Source organism: Myotis yumanensis, unplaced genomic scaffold, assembly GCF_028538775.1.
Source record: "Myotis yumanensis isolate MYYU_CA2020_CCGP unplaced genomic scaffold, mMyoYum1.0.hap1 SCAF_10, whole genome shotgun sequence".
NCBI lineage: Eukaryota > Metazoa > Chordata > Mammalia > Chiroptera > Vespertilionidae > Myotis > Myotis yumanensis.
The window spans coordinates 18538445-18551056 of NW_027223761.1; the positions used below are offsets into that span (position 1 = coordinate 18538445).

Sequence of the window (12612 nt, forward strand, 5' to 3'; positions counted from 1 at the left end):
TACCATTTAATAATTTTTTATCTTAGGGTCATTTGAATGCTAATGACAAAATACTAGAAATATGCTATTAATGCCTAGAGAGAGACTACATTAAATAAAAATATTTCTTAAAAAATTCTTAGGTCAGAGTCCACTTTGATTTTATTACACATTTTGATGTATCATAGAGACACAGGGTTAGTCTAATCCACAGTTCTCAATGTTTCTTTCCTCATCTTCTATTTAGATACATTTACCTCCCATTTGAAGATTTCAGTGGTTGCCTGTTTGCTCACAAAGCTCCTGTAGCAGATTTTGAGTCTGTATTGTATGTAACAAAATTTTATCATTTAATCAAGAGAATTTACAACCTCCTGTTGGGCTGGTGCTTTGTGTCACAGCTGTTCTATTAGAGTATCAATTCTTGGAGTTTGATCTTAATGTGAATGCTGGGTCTAATATTTGCTACATCAAAGGTCTCAGACAGTTTATTGAGTTTATGCATGCCTCAGTTTCCATAGCAATATGAAGGTGAAAACAGTGTCAGCTGTTAAATCTATTGTCATAGGATCAAAACAATGGATAAAAAATATTTAAGAGTAAAAGAGTGTTTAAATTGATAGTTTTTTTATTTATTAAGCCTAATCTTAAAATATTGAACATTTGGAAAACTATTCAAAATAACTTTTAAAAATTTCGGGTTAAAACTGAAGAGACTTTCTATGTAACTATTAATATAACAGAAAAAAAATTGTCATGATTTTTACTTAAATTTGATGATGATATTTTAAAATAGTTTTGACCTTTTTGAGGATTTTTTTTTCAATCAGACAAGTATTTCTTTCTCTTATTTTTTGTGATTATAAAACAACTTTGTGTTTTCTATTTTTATTGCTGACACCATATATATATATATATATAACCACACAAATGCCTCCAGAGGACATAGGATTAGAAAGATCATTGAACCTGAAGGTGTAAGGAAGAAACAGTGGGGGCTTTGGAAAGAGTTTGAAGAACATGTCTAATGCAGAGTTCAGTGTTGAAGAGCTGCCAAAGAAAAAGGCTTTATTGGATTTTGGAATAAGCAAGTGATAGTAAACTTAGTGAGGGCATTTCTTGGTTAAATCAGAAAAGAAAGTGGGTTATACTTGGTTAAGATATAAATATGATTGAGAAACTGAGGGTAGATGTCTGTTCTGAGATGTTTGGTTCAAAAGTGGTAAAAGGGAAAAAAAGATAAAGTAGTAATCAAGATAAAGTTTCCAAGGAGAAAATAAATGTAAGGGTGATGCTTTTTATATTTTGTTATGTTTTATCTGTCTAAACCATGTAGAAGGTGCATATTAGGCTACCTGAGACAATGTTGCGATAAAGGAAAATCAAATTAACATCTTTTCTGCTTAGGAAAGGAAAGGATAATTTCAATTCCACAAGCTTTTAAGCATTCATAAAAATGCCCTGTGAAATTTAGTTCTTCTAAATCAGCGGTTCTCAACCTGTAGGTCGCGACCCTTTTGGGGGTCGAACGACCCTTTCACAGGGGTCGCCTAAGACCATCAGAAAATACATACATAATTACATATTGTTTTTGTGATTAATCACTATGCTTTAATTATGTTGAATTTGTAACAATGAAAATACATCCTGCATATCAGATATTTACATTACGATTCATAACAGTAGCAAAATTACAGTTATGAAGTAGCAACGAAAATAATTTTATGGTTGGGGGTCACCACAACATGAGGAACTGTATTAAAGGGTCGCGGCATTAGGCAGGTTGAGAACCATGTTGCCCAAATGTTACTCACTTTTGCTCATTTACTGACTTGGAGGTAGATACTAAAACAATGTCTCTTTATAATTAAAAGCTGTTTACAATATGAAAAATTGTTCCCTGCTGTGTATTCTGCCAAAAGACAGCCAGAAAATTCACAATCCTATTTTTCCCTGGCAACCACCATACTCTTGTCTGTGTCTATAAGTTTTTGTTTGTTTATCTTTCTTGTTTGTTCATTTCTTTCAGTTTTATATCCCACATATAAGTGAAATCATATGTTTTTTTTTTTTTTACTTTTTCTGTCTGACTTGTTTCTTTTAGCATGACATTTTCAAGATCCAACCATGGTGTCACAAATGGTAGTATTTCTATCCTTCCTTATGGCTGAGTAGTATTCCATTGCATATGTACCATATCTTCTTTATCCAATCACCTATCAAAGGACCCTTCAGCTGTTCCCATGTCTTGGCCACTGTGAATAATGCCACTATTAACAAATGGGTGCATGTATCTTGGCAAATAAATGTTTTCAAAGTTTTTGGAAGAGGGGTTACTAGTTCATATGGTAATTTTATTTTTAACTTTCTGAGGAACCTCCACAATGTTTCCATAGTGGCTGTGTCAGTTTGCATTCCCACCAGCAGTGAATGAGGGTTCCTTTTTCTCCACAACCCCTCCAACACTCTAGTGCCTCTCTTGTAGGTGTGAGGTGATATCTCATAGATTTTATTTGCATTTCCCTAGTAGCTAGTAAAGTTGAGCATCTTTTCATATATCTGTTGTCCATTTGTATGTCTTCTTGGGAGAAGTGTCTGTTCAGGTCCTCTGCTCATGTTTTAACTGAATTGTTTGCTTGTTTAGTGTTGAGTTGTAAGAATTCTTTATATGTTTTGGATATTTACCCCTTGTTAGAGCTGTTTGTTATTACTTCCATTTTATATCTTTCACACCTATTTTCAGTAATTTTTAATGTTCTTATGAAATGATTATTTTGTTAGATAAATGTACAATTTAAGAAATCATTTTTATATAGGCTGTCATAATCACTTACATTTTAATATTTCTTTTTTCATTTATATTTCAAGAAAAGTACAACACAGACTTTGCAATTGTATTGATTGTAAAACTTTAATCAAAGTACTTTTATTCTTTTTTTTACAGTGGATTTTCTATGTTGGAATTTCTGCCTGGACCAAATCCTTTCACAGTGAAAGCATAAGTAAAACCCACTCATAATTCACAGGTTCTGTCAGCGGTCTACTTAGACTGAACTTAACATAACCTCCTGGTGATCCTGGGCATCTCCTCACATTTAATTGATTTTATCTCACTGAGTCAAGATTACTCAGTGTGTGCTCTGGGGGAGTTCATTGCAGAGTTGTCTATTTCATGGCAAAGGGCAATCATTCAGCAGTCACTGAGTTCATCCTCTTGGGCCTAACAGATAATCCACAGCTTCAAGCCGTTCTCTTTTGTGTATTCCTTCTGATTTACTTAGTTACTGCCTTGGGTAATCTGGGTTTGATTGTGCTAATTCAGGTCAGTCCTCAGCTTCACATACCCATGTATTTTTTCCTCTGTCATCTGGCTTTTGTTGATTTCTATGGTACCTCCGCCATCACACCAAACACCCTCGTGAACTCATTTCGTGAAATTAAAAGTATGTCATTTTATGCATGTGCCACTCAAGTGTGTTGCTTTATCACATTTTCCGTTTGGGAATTATTAATGCTCTCTGTCATGGCGTATGATCGGTACGTGGCCATCTGCAACCCTCTACTCTATGTAGTTCTCATGCCTAGAAAACTCTGCATTCAAATGGTCACTAGCTCTTATATTTACAGATTCACCGTGGGACTCATACAGGCAGTGGCAACATTCCACATGTCTTTCTGTGACTCTAATGTGGTCAACCAATTTTACTGTGATGACGTTCCCTTGATTGCTCTGGCCTGTTCCGATACCCAAGTCAAAGAGCTGATGTTGCTAATCATTGCTGGATTCAATGTTTTTTGTTCTCTTATCATTGTTCTTGTATCTTATGTATTCATTGTCTTTGCCATCTTAAGGATTCATTCTGCTGCAGGAAGACAGAAAGCCCTTTCTACCTGTGCTTCTCACCTGTTCTCTATTACTATGTATTATGGGACCCTCAGTTTTATGTACCTTTAGCCCAAGTCAAGCCACTCGCTAGATAAAGACAAATTTGCTTCAGTATTCTATGCAGTAGTGATTCCCATGCTAAACCCATTGATCTACAGCTTGAGGAATCAAGAGGTAAAAAATGCTTTGAAAAAAATTATTGAAAAGGTATATTCTAGTAATTAATAATGAATTATGTTGTTACTAAAGAAGTGCTGGATATGGAGTAAGGAAATTTTAAATCAAGGCTTATACAGTGGTACAGTGCCATGAAGCACAGGAGCCTTTGTCTTCTGGGACTTAGTTGCCTGATCTCTATTTTCATGAAAAATAGTATTTTATTAGTTTTGCTTGCACATAGTAGATATTTCATCAATGTTTGTATATTTAGTTGTTGAATTGTAAAAAAAAAAAGATAAAAATTATCTGCTCCTTTTGACCATGGGATGTTTCAACAATAGAGAGGAAGATTTAAGCACCTTAAAATCATAACTTTTTCTTATTTCACTGTGGTATTGAGAATTTTAGGTTGTCTTGAAAGACATGAACTATGCAGGTAAGATTTTCTTCCATAGTTGAACAGGGGAAACATAACAAGGTGTTTGGGTGAGGATTTTGACTTTAAAATGCCAAGAAAGTGACCTTACTTTTCACTTTACAATGTCCCTATTGATATGGTTGAACATTTTTTTAAAGACTTTACTTTTTAGAGTTGCTTTGGTTTATGGCAAAATTGAAGGGAAGGTACACAGATGTGTCATATACCTCTGTTGCCACACATGCATAGTCTCCCTATTATCAACATTGTTAGCCAGAATATGGTATATTTGTTGCAATTGTTAACCCTATATTTACACATCATAATCACCCAGTTTACCTAAAGGTTCACTCATGTCATACATTCTATGGGCTTGAAGAAAACGTATAAGTACTTATATCCATCACTGTAATATTATACAGAGTATTTTACTGCCCTAAAAATCCTCTGTGTTATGTTTATTCATCTCTCTCTTACTACCCCCAGCCCTGGTAACCACTTATCTTTGTTTTTCATCCTCACCCGAGGATATTTTTCAATTGATTTTTAGAGAGAGTGGGAGAGAGAGAAAAAAACAGAGAGAAATATCAATGTGAGAGGAACACTTCGATTGGTTGACTCCTTCACAAGCCCCGACCTGGGCCCTGGCCAGGGAGGAGCCTGCAATCAAGGTATGTTCCCTTGGCCGGAATCAAACCTGGGACCCTTCAGTCTACAGGTCAACGCTCTACCCACTGAGCCAAACCAGCTAAGGCTGATTTTTTTAAAATATGTTTTTATTGATCTGAGAGAGAGAGGAAGAGACAGCGATGAAAAGATAAAAACATTGATGAGAAATATCAGTCAGCTGCCTCCTACATGCCCCCTACTGGGAATTGAGCCTACAACTCAGGCATGTGCCCAGTACAGGAATCAAGCCAGCGACCTCTTGGTTCATAGGTTTATGCTCAACTCCTAAGCCACACCTGAGGTTTTTGGTGCAATCTAAATCATTACTTGTAGGCTGCAAAATAGAACAGCAAGTTAACTCACTTCAATATAATGCATACATACCGTGACCTCTTACTAAAGTCCAAAATTTAATGAACTTTAGACTAAAGCATAAACTGTAGTTAAACATTTTGTAAGTTGTTTCATATGTGTTAAAAAAAATCTTTGTTTTTAGTTATTAATTCTTTATTATGCTTGCATTCAGTATACAGATGTAAAATTTCAAGTGAATGTTCCTTGCCTGTTAAGCAAATGGGATTCCAAAAGATTAACCATAACATAATTTCTCATGTTTGTAAGACGTCATTGCATTTTTTTTCTTCAGACATTTTCAAAGTGATGTAATACAAGGAAAATGTTCTGGAGAAAACAACAAATAGTACAAAACATACAATCCATATTACAAAAAGCCAGTGGCTGTGACGTCGTAACAGCCAAACGACTGGTCACCAGGAGGTGCATTGATGGGTCCCGCGCGTGTTGCAGGTCTGGGGTCCCGTGTGATTTTGCGCACTGAGCCTCTAGTACTTAAATAATATTAAGTATTGTTGGAATTCAGTTTTTGCCTCCATATCTATTGGACTCTGGTTGTGTTGTGGATTATTCAAAGAGAGTATGTAATGGGGTATTACATAATTTACCAGGTGACCGAAAGATATGCAGGTGTACCCGGAGATACAGGAAAAACACATTTATTTTCAGATGTTTCACATGTACTAGTACAGCGACTCAGGGGTCAGTCCTCCAAATCCTGAGTGAGTCAATATGGAGGAAGCTCTCCCTTTATACCTTTTGGTTTCTTTGTCCCCCAAATGTGGATGGGACTTCTGGACCTTTTGCGGGCTTTGCAAAAAGCCCTGTGTGTTGGGATGGGGGCAGTGAGACCACACCTAAAGTCCTGGCCTGGTGCCAGAGCTGGTAACCCCCTCTGGGGGTTGTGTATTGTTCATGGTTTATGGCCTCTGTAAAATGTGAGTATTTAGGTAAACCAATCTTGCAAGATTAGATTGTGGAGAAAGGGGCAGTAACTTAATTATAGGCTATCAAAAATGTACATTAGGGTACTGGCACAGATTCAGATTGCTAGGCCCCCCCCCAAAAAATGTCTTATTTTCCCCACCATGGTGGGGGAGAATCAAAGTAGTTGAGGTATGTGACAGTGATAATTCATCTGATTATAGAGTGATATATTGTATGAATTTAAAATGTGAATTGTAATAGAATGTAAACCTGAAAATTGAGAAGCACTTTAAGCTTGACTAAAGTCTGACAGGCCGAAATTAGCATGCTGGCCACACACTTCACAGGGCATAGTCACAGTCTGTTCCCCTTAGACAAGACCTGGACTGCCATGGGCAATGTAAACCAACTGGCTATAAAAAGAGGACCTGAAACAAGTTATCCTTGGGAATCCTGAGCTCCTCGTGCTCAATCCTTGGATCGAAGACACCGTGCTGCCGTATGGTACCATGACACTCATGGAAGGCTAATGCTCGACGGAGTTCGTTCATCGCTGAGGTCTCTCAAGTCTGACGCCTGCTGCTGCTCGGTTGAGCCACTCCTCAGTTGAGCCGCTCCTCGCAGAGGACTCCCAGAGGCACCACTGAGCTGCTGTCACAGCCTGTTCCAGGAACAGAGCTGTTCCAGCCGCATCCAGAGACGCATGCTCAACGACATCAGCATTCAGATCCTCTAAACCAGCACCCACGACACCAATAGACTTGTAAGTTCCCTGTGTGAGTACAATAAACTGAGTGATTCACAACAGCATAAATGTCACTGTAGTATATTTCCTCCAGTGATTCTTATAATGTTAAGTGGAAAATAATTAATAAATGCTCGAGCCTTAGTGCACCTTAGAGTAGTCCCGACGGTCGGTGCAAGACTACTTGAAGTCCCACAATGGACTCACTCATGTACACGATAATAAAAATATTAATAATGATGATTTAGCTGACCTACATTGACTGGAACAGGACCACAAGAAAGTGGGGCATTTGCGTCCCCTGGGGACCCTCCTCCACATTCCCCTGGCCCCACTGCCTCCTCCACTTGACCACTTCCAGGCTGTTCACCTGGCCCTTGTTCATGTCACCACTTCTGGCTGGTCACCGGGGTCCTCCCCCCCGTTGACTTGACCACTTCCAGCTGGTCGCCAGGCTCCACCCCTTGTTCATGTGACCACTTCTGGCTGGTCACCTGGCCTTCACCCTTGTTCCCGAGACCCTGGCCCATTGTTCACCTGACCACTGAGCCACACTGGCCGGGCTGCTTTGCTCTCACACAGAGGAGTGGACATCCCAATCTCTGGAAGTTGGGTTAAGTGCCTAACACCCACAGCCCCAGATCAAATTCTGGTCACAGGCTGCCTTCCAATCAGAGGGAAGGGCAGCAAGAAGAAGGATTCCAGTTGCCCTTTAAGATAGCAATGGGTGTCCATGAGCGAAGGGACCCCACAACGTCCCCACCATGGGGGCATCTCACACTGGATTGTCCTGCGACCCTCACAGCACTGCCAGTGGGATCTGATAAAAGGGAAAGAGCTGTGTTAAGCTCCTGAAACCCCGTTCCATTCAGGGAGCACTGTTCTGCCCCCACCAGTGTCACTTACTGTTCACCGGGCCCTGAGGGCCAGTTTTCTGCCTCATTCACAGGGAATACCCTTCCTTAAGGACAGGGACCTCCTTGCTGCCATCCAGAGTCAGGACCACAGGAAGGTGGGGCATTTGCGTCCTCTTGGGACTCTCCTTCGCATTGCACTGGCCCCACCACCTCATCCACTTGACGGCTTCTGGCTGTTCACCTGGCCCTTGTTCAGTTGACCACTTCCTGCTGGTCACCTGGGCCCTTCCCACTTGTTTCCTAGACCCTGGCCCATTGTTCACCTGACCACTGAGCCACACTAGCTGGGCTGCTTTGCTCCTCATGCAGATGGGTGCTTCCCAATCTCTTGAAGTTGGGTTCAGTGCCTAACACCCACAGCCCCAGATCAACTTCTGGTCACACGGTGCCTTCCACTCAGTGGGGAGAGCAGCAAGATGGGGGATGCCAACCCCCTTTTTAGACAGCTGTGGGTGTCCATGAGCCTAGGAACCCACATCGTCCTCACCATGGGGGCATCTCACACTGGACTGTTTTGCGACCCTGCCAGCCCTGCCAATGGGTTCTGACATCAGGGAAAATGCTGTGTTAAGCCCCTGAAACCCCGTTCCATTCAGGGAGCACCATCCTGCCCCTACCAGAGTCACTTACTGGTCACCGTGCCCTGAGGACCAGCTTTCTGCCTCACTCACGGGGAACGCCCTTCCTTGAGGACAGGGACCATTTTGCTACCATCCAGAGTCTGTCCCAGTCAGTGTAAGTCAGCTAAATCATCAATATAAATGTTATTATTAACATGTAAGGAGTGAGTCAATTGTGGAACTTCAAGTAGTCTTGCATCGTTGAGACTACTCTAAGGTTCACTAAGATAAAGGTTTAATAATTACTTTCCACTTAACATTACAAGAACTACTGGAGGAAATATACTGCAGAGACACTAATGCAGTTGTGAATCACACAGTTTATACTCCCTCGGGGAACTTAACAAATCTCCTGGTGTTGTGGGCACTGACTTAGGGAACCCAGATGCTGATGTTATCTGGTGTGAGTCTCTGGATGCGGCTGGAACTGCTCCAGTTCTGGAACAGGCGTGACAGGAGCTCAGCGGTGCACCTGGGAATCCTCTGCGAGGAGTGGCTCAACCAAGCAGCAGCAGGCATCAGACTGGAGAGACCTCAGCGACAAGCCAACTCCATGGAGCATTAGCCTTCTGCAAGCGTCACGATATGGCAGCAGGTGTCTTCAATCCAAGGGTTGAGCAAGAGTGGCTCAGGATTCCCAAGGATAACTTGTACGGGTTTCAGGTCCTCTTTTTATAGGCAGTCTGTTTACATTGCCCATGGCAGTCCAGGTCTTGTCTAAGGGGAACAGACTGTGAGTGCGCTTACCGAGACTATGCCCTGTGAAGAGTGTGGCCAGCATGCTAATTGCGGCCTGTCAGACTTCTCAATCTTAAAGCGCTTCTCAATTTTCAGGTTTACATTCTATTACAATTCACCTTTTAAATTCATACAATATATCACTCTGTAACAGGGGTGGGCAAACTTTTTGACTAGAGGGCCACAATGGGTTCTTAAACTGGACCGGAGGGCCGGAACAAAAGCATGGATGGAGTGTTTGTGTGAACTAATATAAATTCAAAGTAAACATCATTACATAAAAGGGTACAGTCTTTTTTTTTTTTTTTTTAGTTTTATTCATTTCAAACGGGCCAGATCCGGCCCGCGGGCAGTAGTTTGCCCACGGCTGCTCTGTAATCAGATGAGTTATCACTGTCACAAGGTAGTAAGAATGGCTTAGAGCAGTGATGGTGAACCTTTTGAGCTCGGCGTGTCAGCATTTTGAAAAACCCTAACTTAACTCTGGTGCCGTGTCACATATAGAATTTTTTTTTTATTTGCAACCATAGTAAAACAAAGACTTATATTTTTGATATTTATTTTATATATTTAAATGCCATTTAACAAAGAAAAATCAACCCAAAAAATGAGTTCGCGTGTCACCTCTGAGGTTTGCCATCACTGGTTTAGAGTAACACAAACTTTGGGTTCATTTGTTCCATTATTCTAGTAATGTATTTGGAGCCACTACTAATTACCGAGTCCTGTTAGATCTTGTTAAGAAATGGGAAAAGTAGAACTATCTCTGCTTACCAAGTTTTTGAAATTTTGTGTAGGTTATAGACAAATTAATAGGTGAATGAATAGTTGGATCTAACATGCTAAGAGATACTGAAACACCTCTAGAATGAAGTGAAATTTCACTGTAATCTGAGAAATAATAGAATGTTAGTAGCCAAGTAGAGAGGTGAAGATACAGGGAAGTGTATGCTGGCCAAACTATGTACAGAATCTGTGTAACATCTGAGAAATTTGTAACATGCAACAGGACTGAAGCATGGAGTTCACGTGAACAATGCCACAAGAAGTGAGACTGGTCTGCAAAGTAGGATTTGCCTCTCAAAGGTTTGGTTCACCACGTTAAGAAGTTTGGCCTCTAATCTAAGGTCAATGAGAAACAACACGCTAATATTTGCATGTTTAAAGGTGTGATGGGCACAGAAAGGATGGCAAGGCCCTCTTTATATCTTTGTAAACTTCCACAGTTTTATGTTTTGGAATTTCTGCTTAGAACAAATCACTTCATTCTGCAGCCAGAACTAATATGAAGATTCTTCTTAGAAGGTCAGAATCAGTTCCTAACATCTGCTTGATTATTGCCAATGGAGACAAGAATGCTCAGAATGTGTGCTCTGGAGGGTTTTAAGATGTAAAATAATAATAATAATAACTTTTAAATCTATTTCATGGCCAAAGGCAATTATTCAGTAGTGTCATAGTTTATCTCCTCAGGACTTACAGATAATCCATACCTTTAAGCCATTTCTTGGCATATTTCTAGTAATCTATTTAGCTATTGTCCTGAGTAATCTTGGTTTGATTGTGCTAATTCAAACCAGTCCTCAGCTTCACAGACCCATGCATTTTTTTCCCTCAGCCACCTGGCTTTTGTTGATTTTTCTTTTACTTCTTCTCTCACCCTAAACACCTTGGTGAATTTCCTGTGTGAAGTGAAAGGTATAACATTTTATGCATGTGCCATTCAGGTGTGCTGCTTAACCACATTTGTAATGTGTGAACAGTATCTGCCCTCAGTCATGGCATATGATCAGTATATTGCCATTGGCAACCCTTTATGTCATTCTCATGCCTAGAAAACTCGGTAATTGAATCCTTGCTAGCACATACATTTATGGATTCACTGTGGGTCTTATACAGACAGTGGTGACATTCCACTTGCCGTTTGTGACTTCAATATGGTCAACCACTTCTTCTGTGTTGATGTTCCCTTGATTGCTCTGGCCTGTGTGATACTCAAGTCAAAGAGCTGCTGTTGGGAATCATTTCTGGGATCAATGCCCTTTGCTCGCTACTGATTGCGATCATTTCTTATTTCTTCATCATCTTTGGCATACTAAGGATCCATTCTGCTGAAGGAAGACAGAAAGCTTTTCCTACCTGTGCTTCCTATCTGACCTCCATCACAATATTTTATGGGACAATCATTTTTATATACCTACTTCCCAAGTCAAGTCATTCTGTGAACACATACATTTGTTTTGGTGTTTCATGTGGTAGTGATTCCCATGTTAAACCCATTCATCTATAGCTTGAGAAACCAGGAGGTAAAAAAAAAACTCACTGAAAAGAATTAAAGAAAAGTTGTGCTTGGCTATTAAATAACTGAAATATTATTGGACAAGGTGGGATCAGAGGACTTTGAGTTGTGTTTTACTTATGACTAAATTAAGTACCAAGAAAGTCTGAGAGAGAAAAAAGAGGTCTCTACGTATGATCACTAGAGGTTCTTCACAGATTACACTCTGATTTACTTGGTAAGGTCAAAATATGTAGGAAAAATATGGGCTTCTTTGAACTATTACATAAATGAGAAATATAACTGAGAGAACATGAGGGAATTATAAGTAGGCATACAAAAAATATAAATTAAATTTATTAGAATACTTAAATTCTATATATATATTTTTAAATCTTGTACTTTTAAAACAATTAATTTTTATATTAAATTAAAGCATTTTTCAAGAAATTTTAATCATATGCATTTTTAAATTATTCTTTTTCAAAGGCAAATAGGGTAGATACCACTTTATTTATCTTGTAAATCTTGATTTTCACATATTAAACTTGATGTGTGTGACTTATTTGTTAGTATTGATGAGGAATAAATGAGTTAATAAATGCTAAAAATTTACAATTAGGCTAAACAATAGCAAATACTCAATAAATCTCACCTACTTTTCTTCTTTCCCTTATTGTTAATAGTAGTGCAGAAATATTGGCTGATGGTCTTTTTTTTTTTTTTTAATCTTTATTGTTGAAAGTATTACATAGGTCCTCCTTTTCCCCCATTAACCTCTTCCAGCCTATTTGGGTTCTGGTCTTTTATTCAAATAAAATATTTAAAAACAAGTTATACAGAAAGTGTCCTGTTCTTTTAATAACAATTCAGTCTTTACTTAACAAGTGGACAAGAATTGAAGAGAAACTAAATCAAAGAA

The 12612-nt window shown here is 39.2% G+C and overlaps 1 protein-coding gene and 1 pseudogene across 1 annotated transcript; both read left to right on the forward strand.

The window, feature by feature from the left end:
• The first annotated feature begins 3151 nt into the window (after nucleotides 1-3151).
• On the forward strand, nucleotides 3152-4090 carry LOC139017922 (olfactory receptor 5AL1-like). Its single transcript, XM_070426536.1, is given in 1 exon segment — nucleotides 3152-4090. A coding segment is annotated over 1 exon segment (939 nt).
• A 6749-nt stretch (nucleotides 4091-10839) lies between these two features.
• LOC139017923 (olfactory receptor 5AL1-like) lies at nucleotides 10840-11776 on the forward strand (annotated as a pseudogene).
• The last annotated feature ends 836 nt before the right edge of the window (nucleotides 11777-12612 follow it).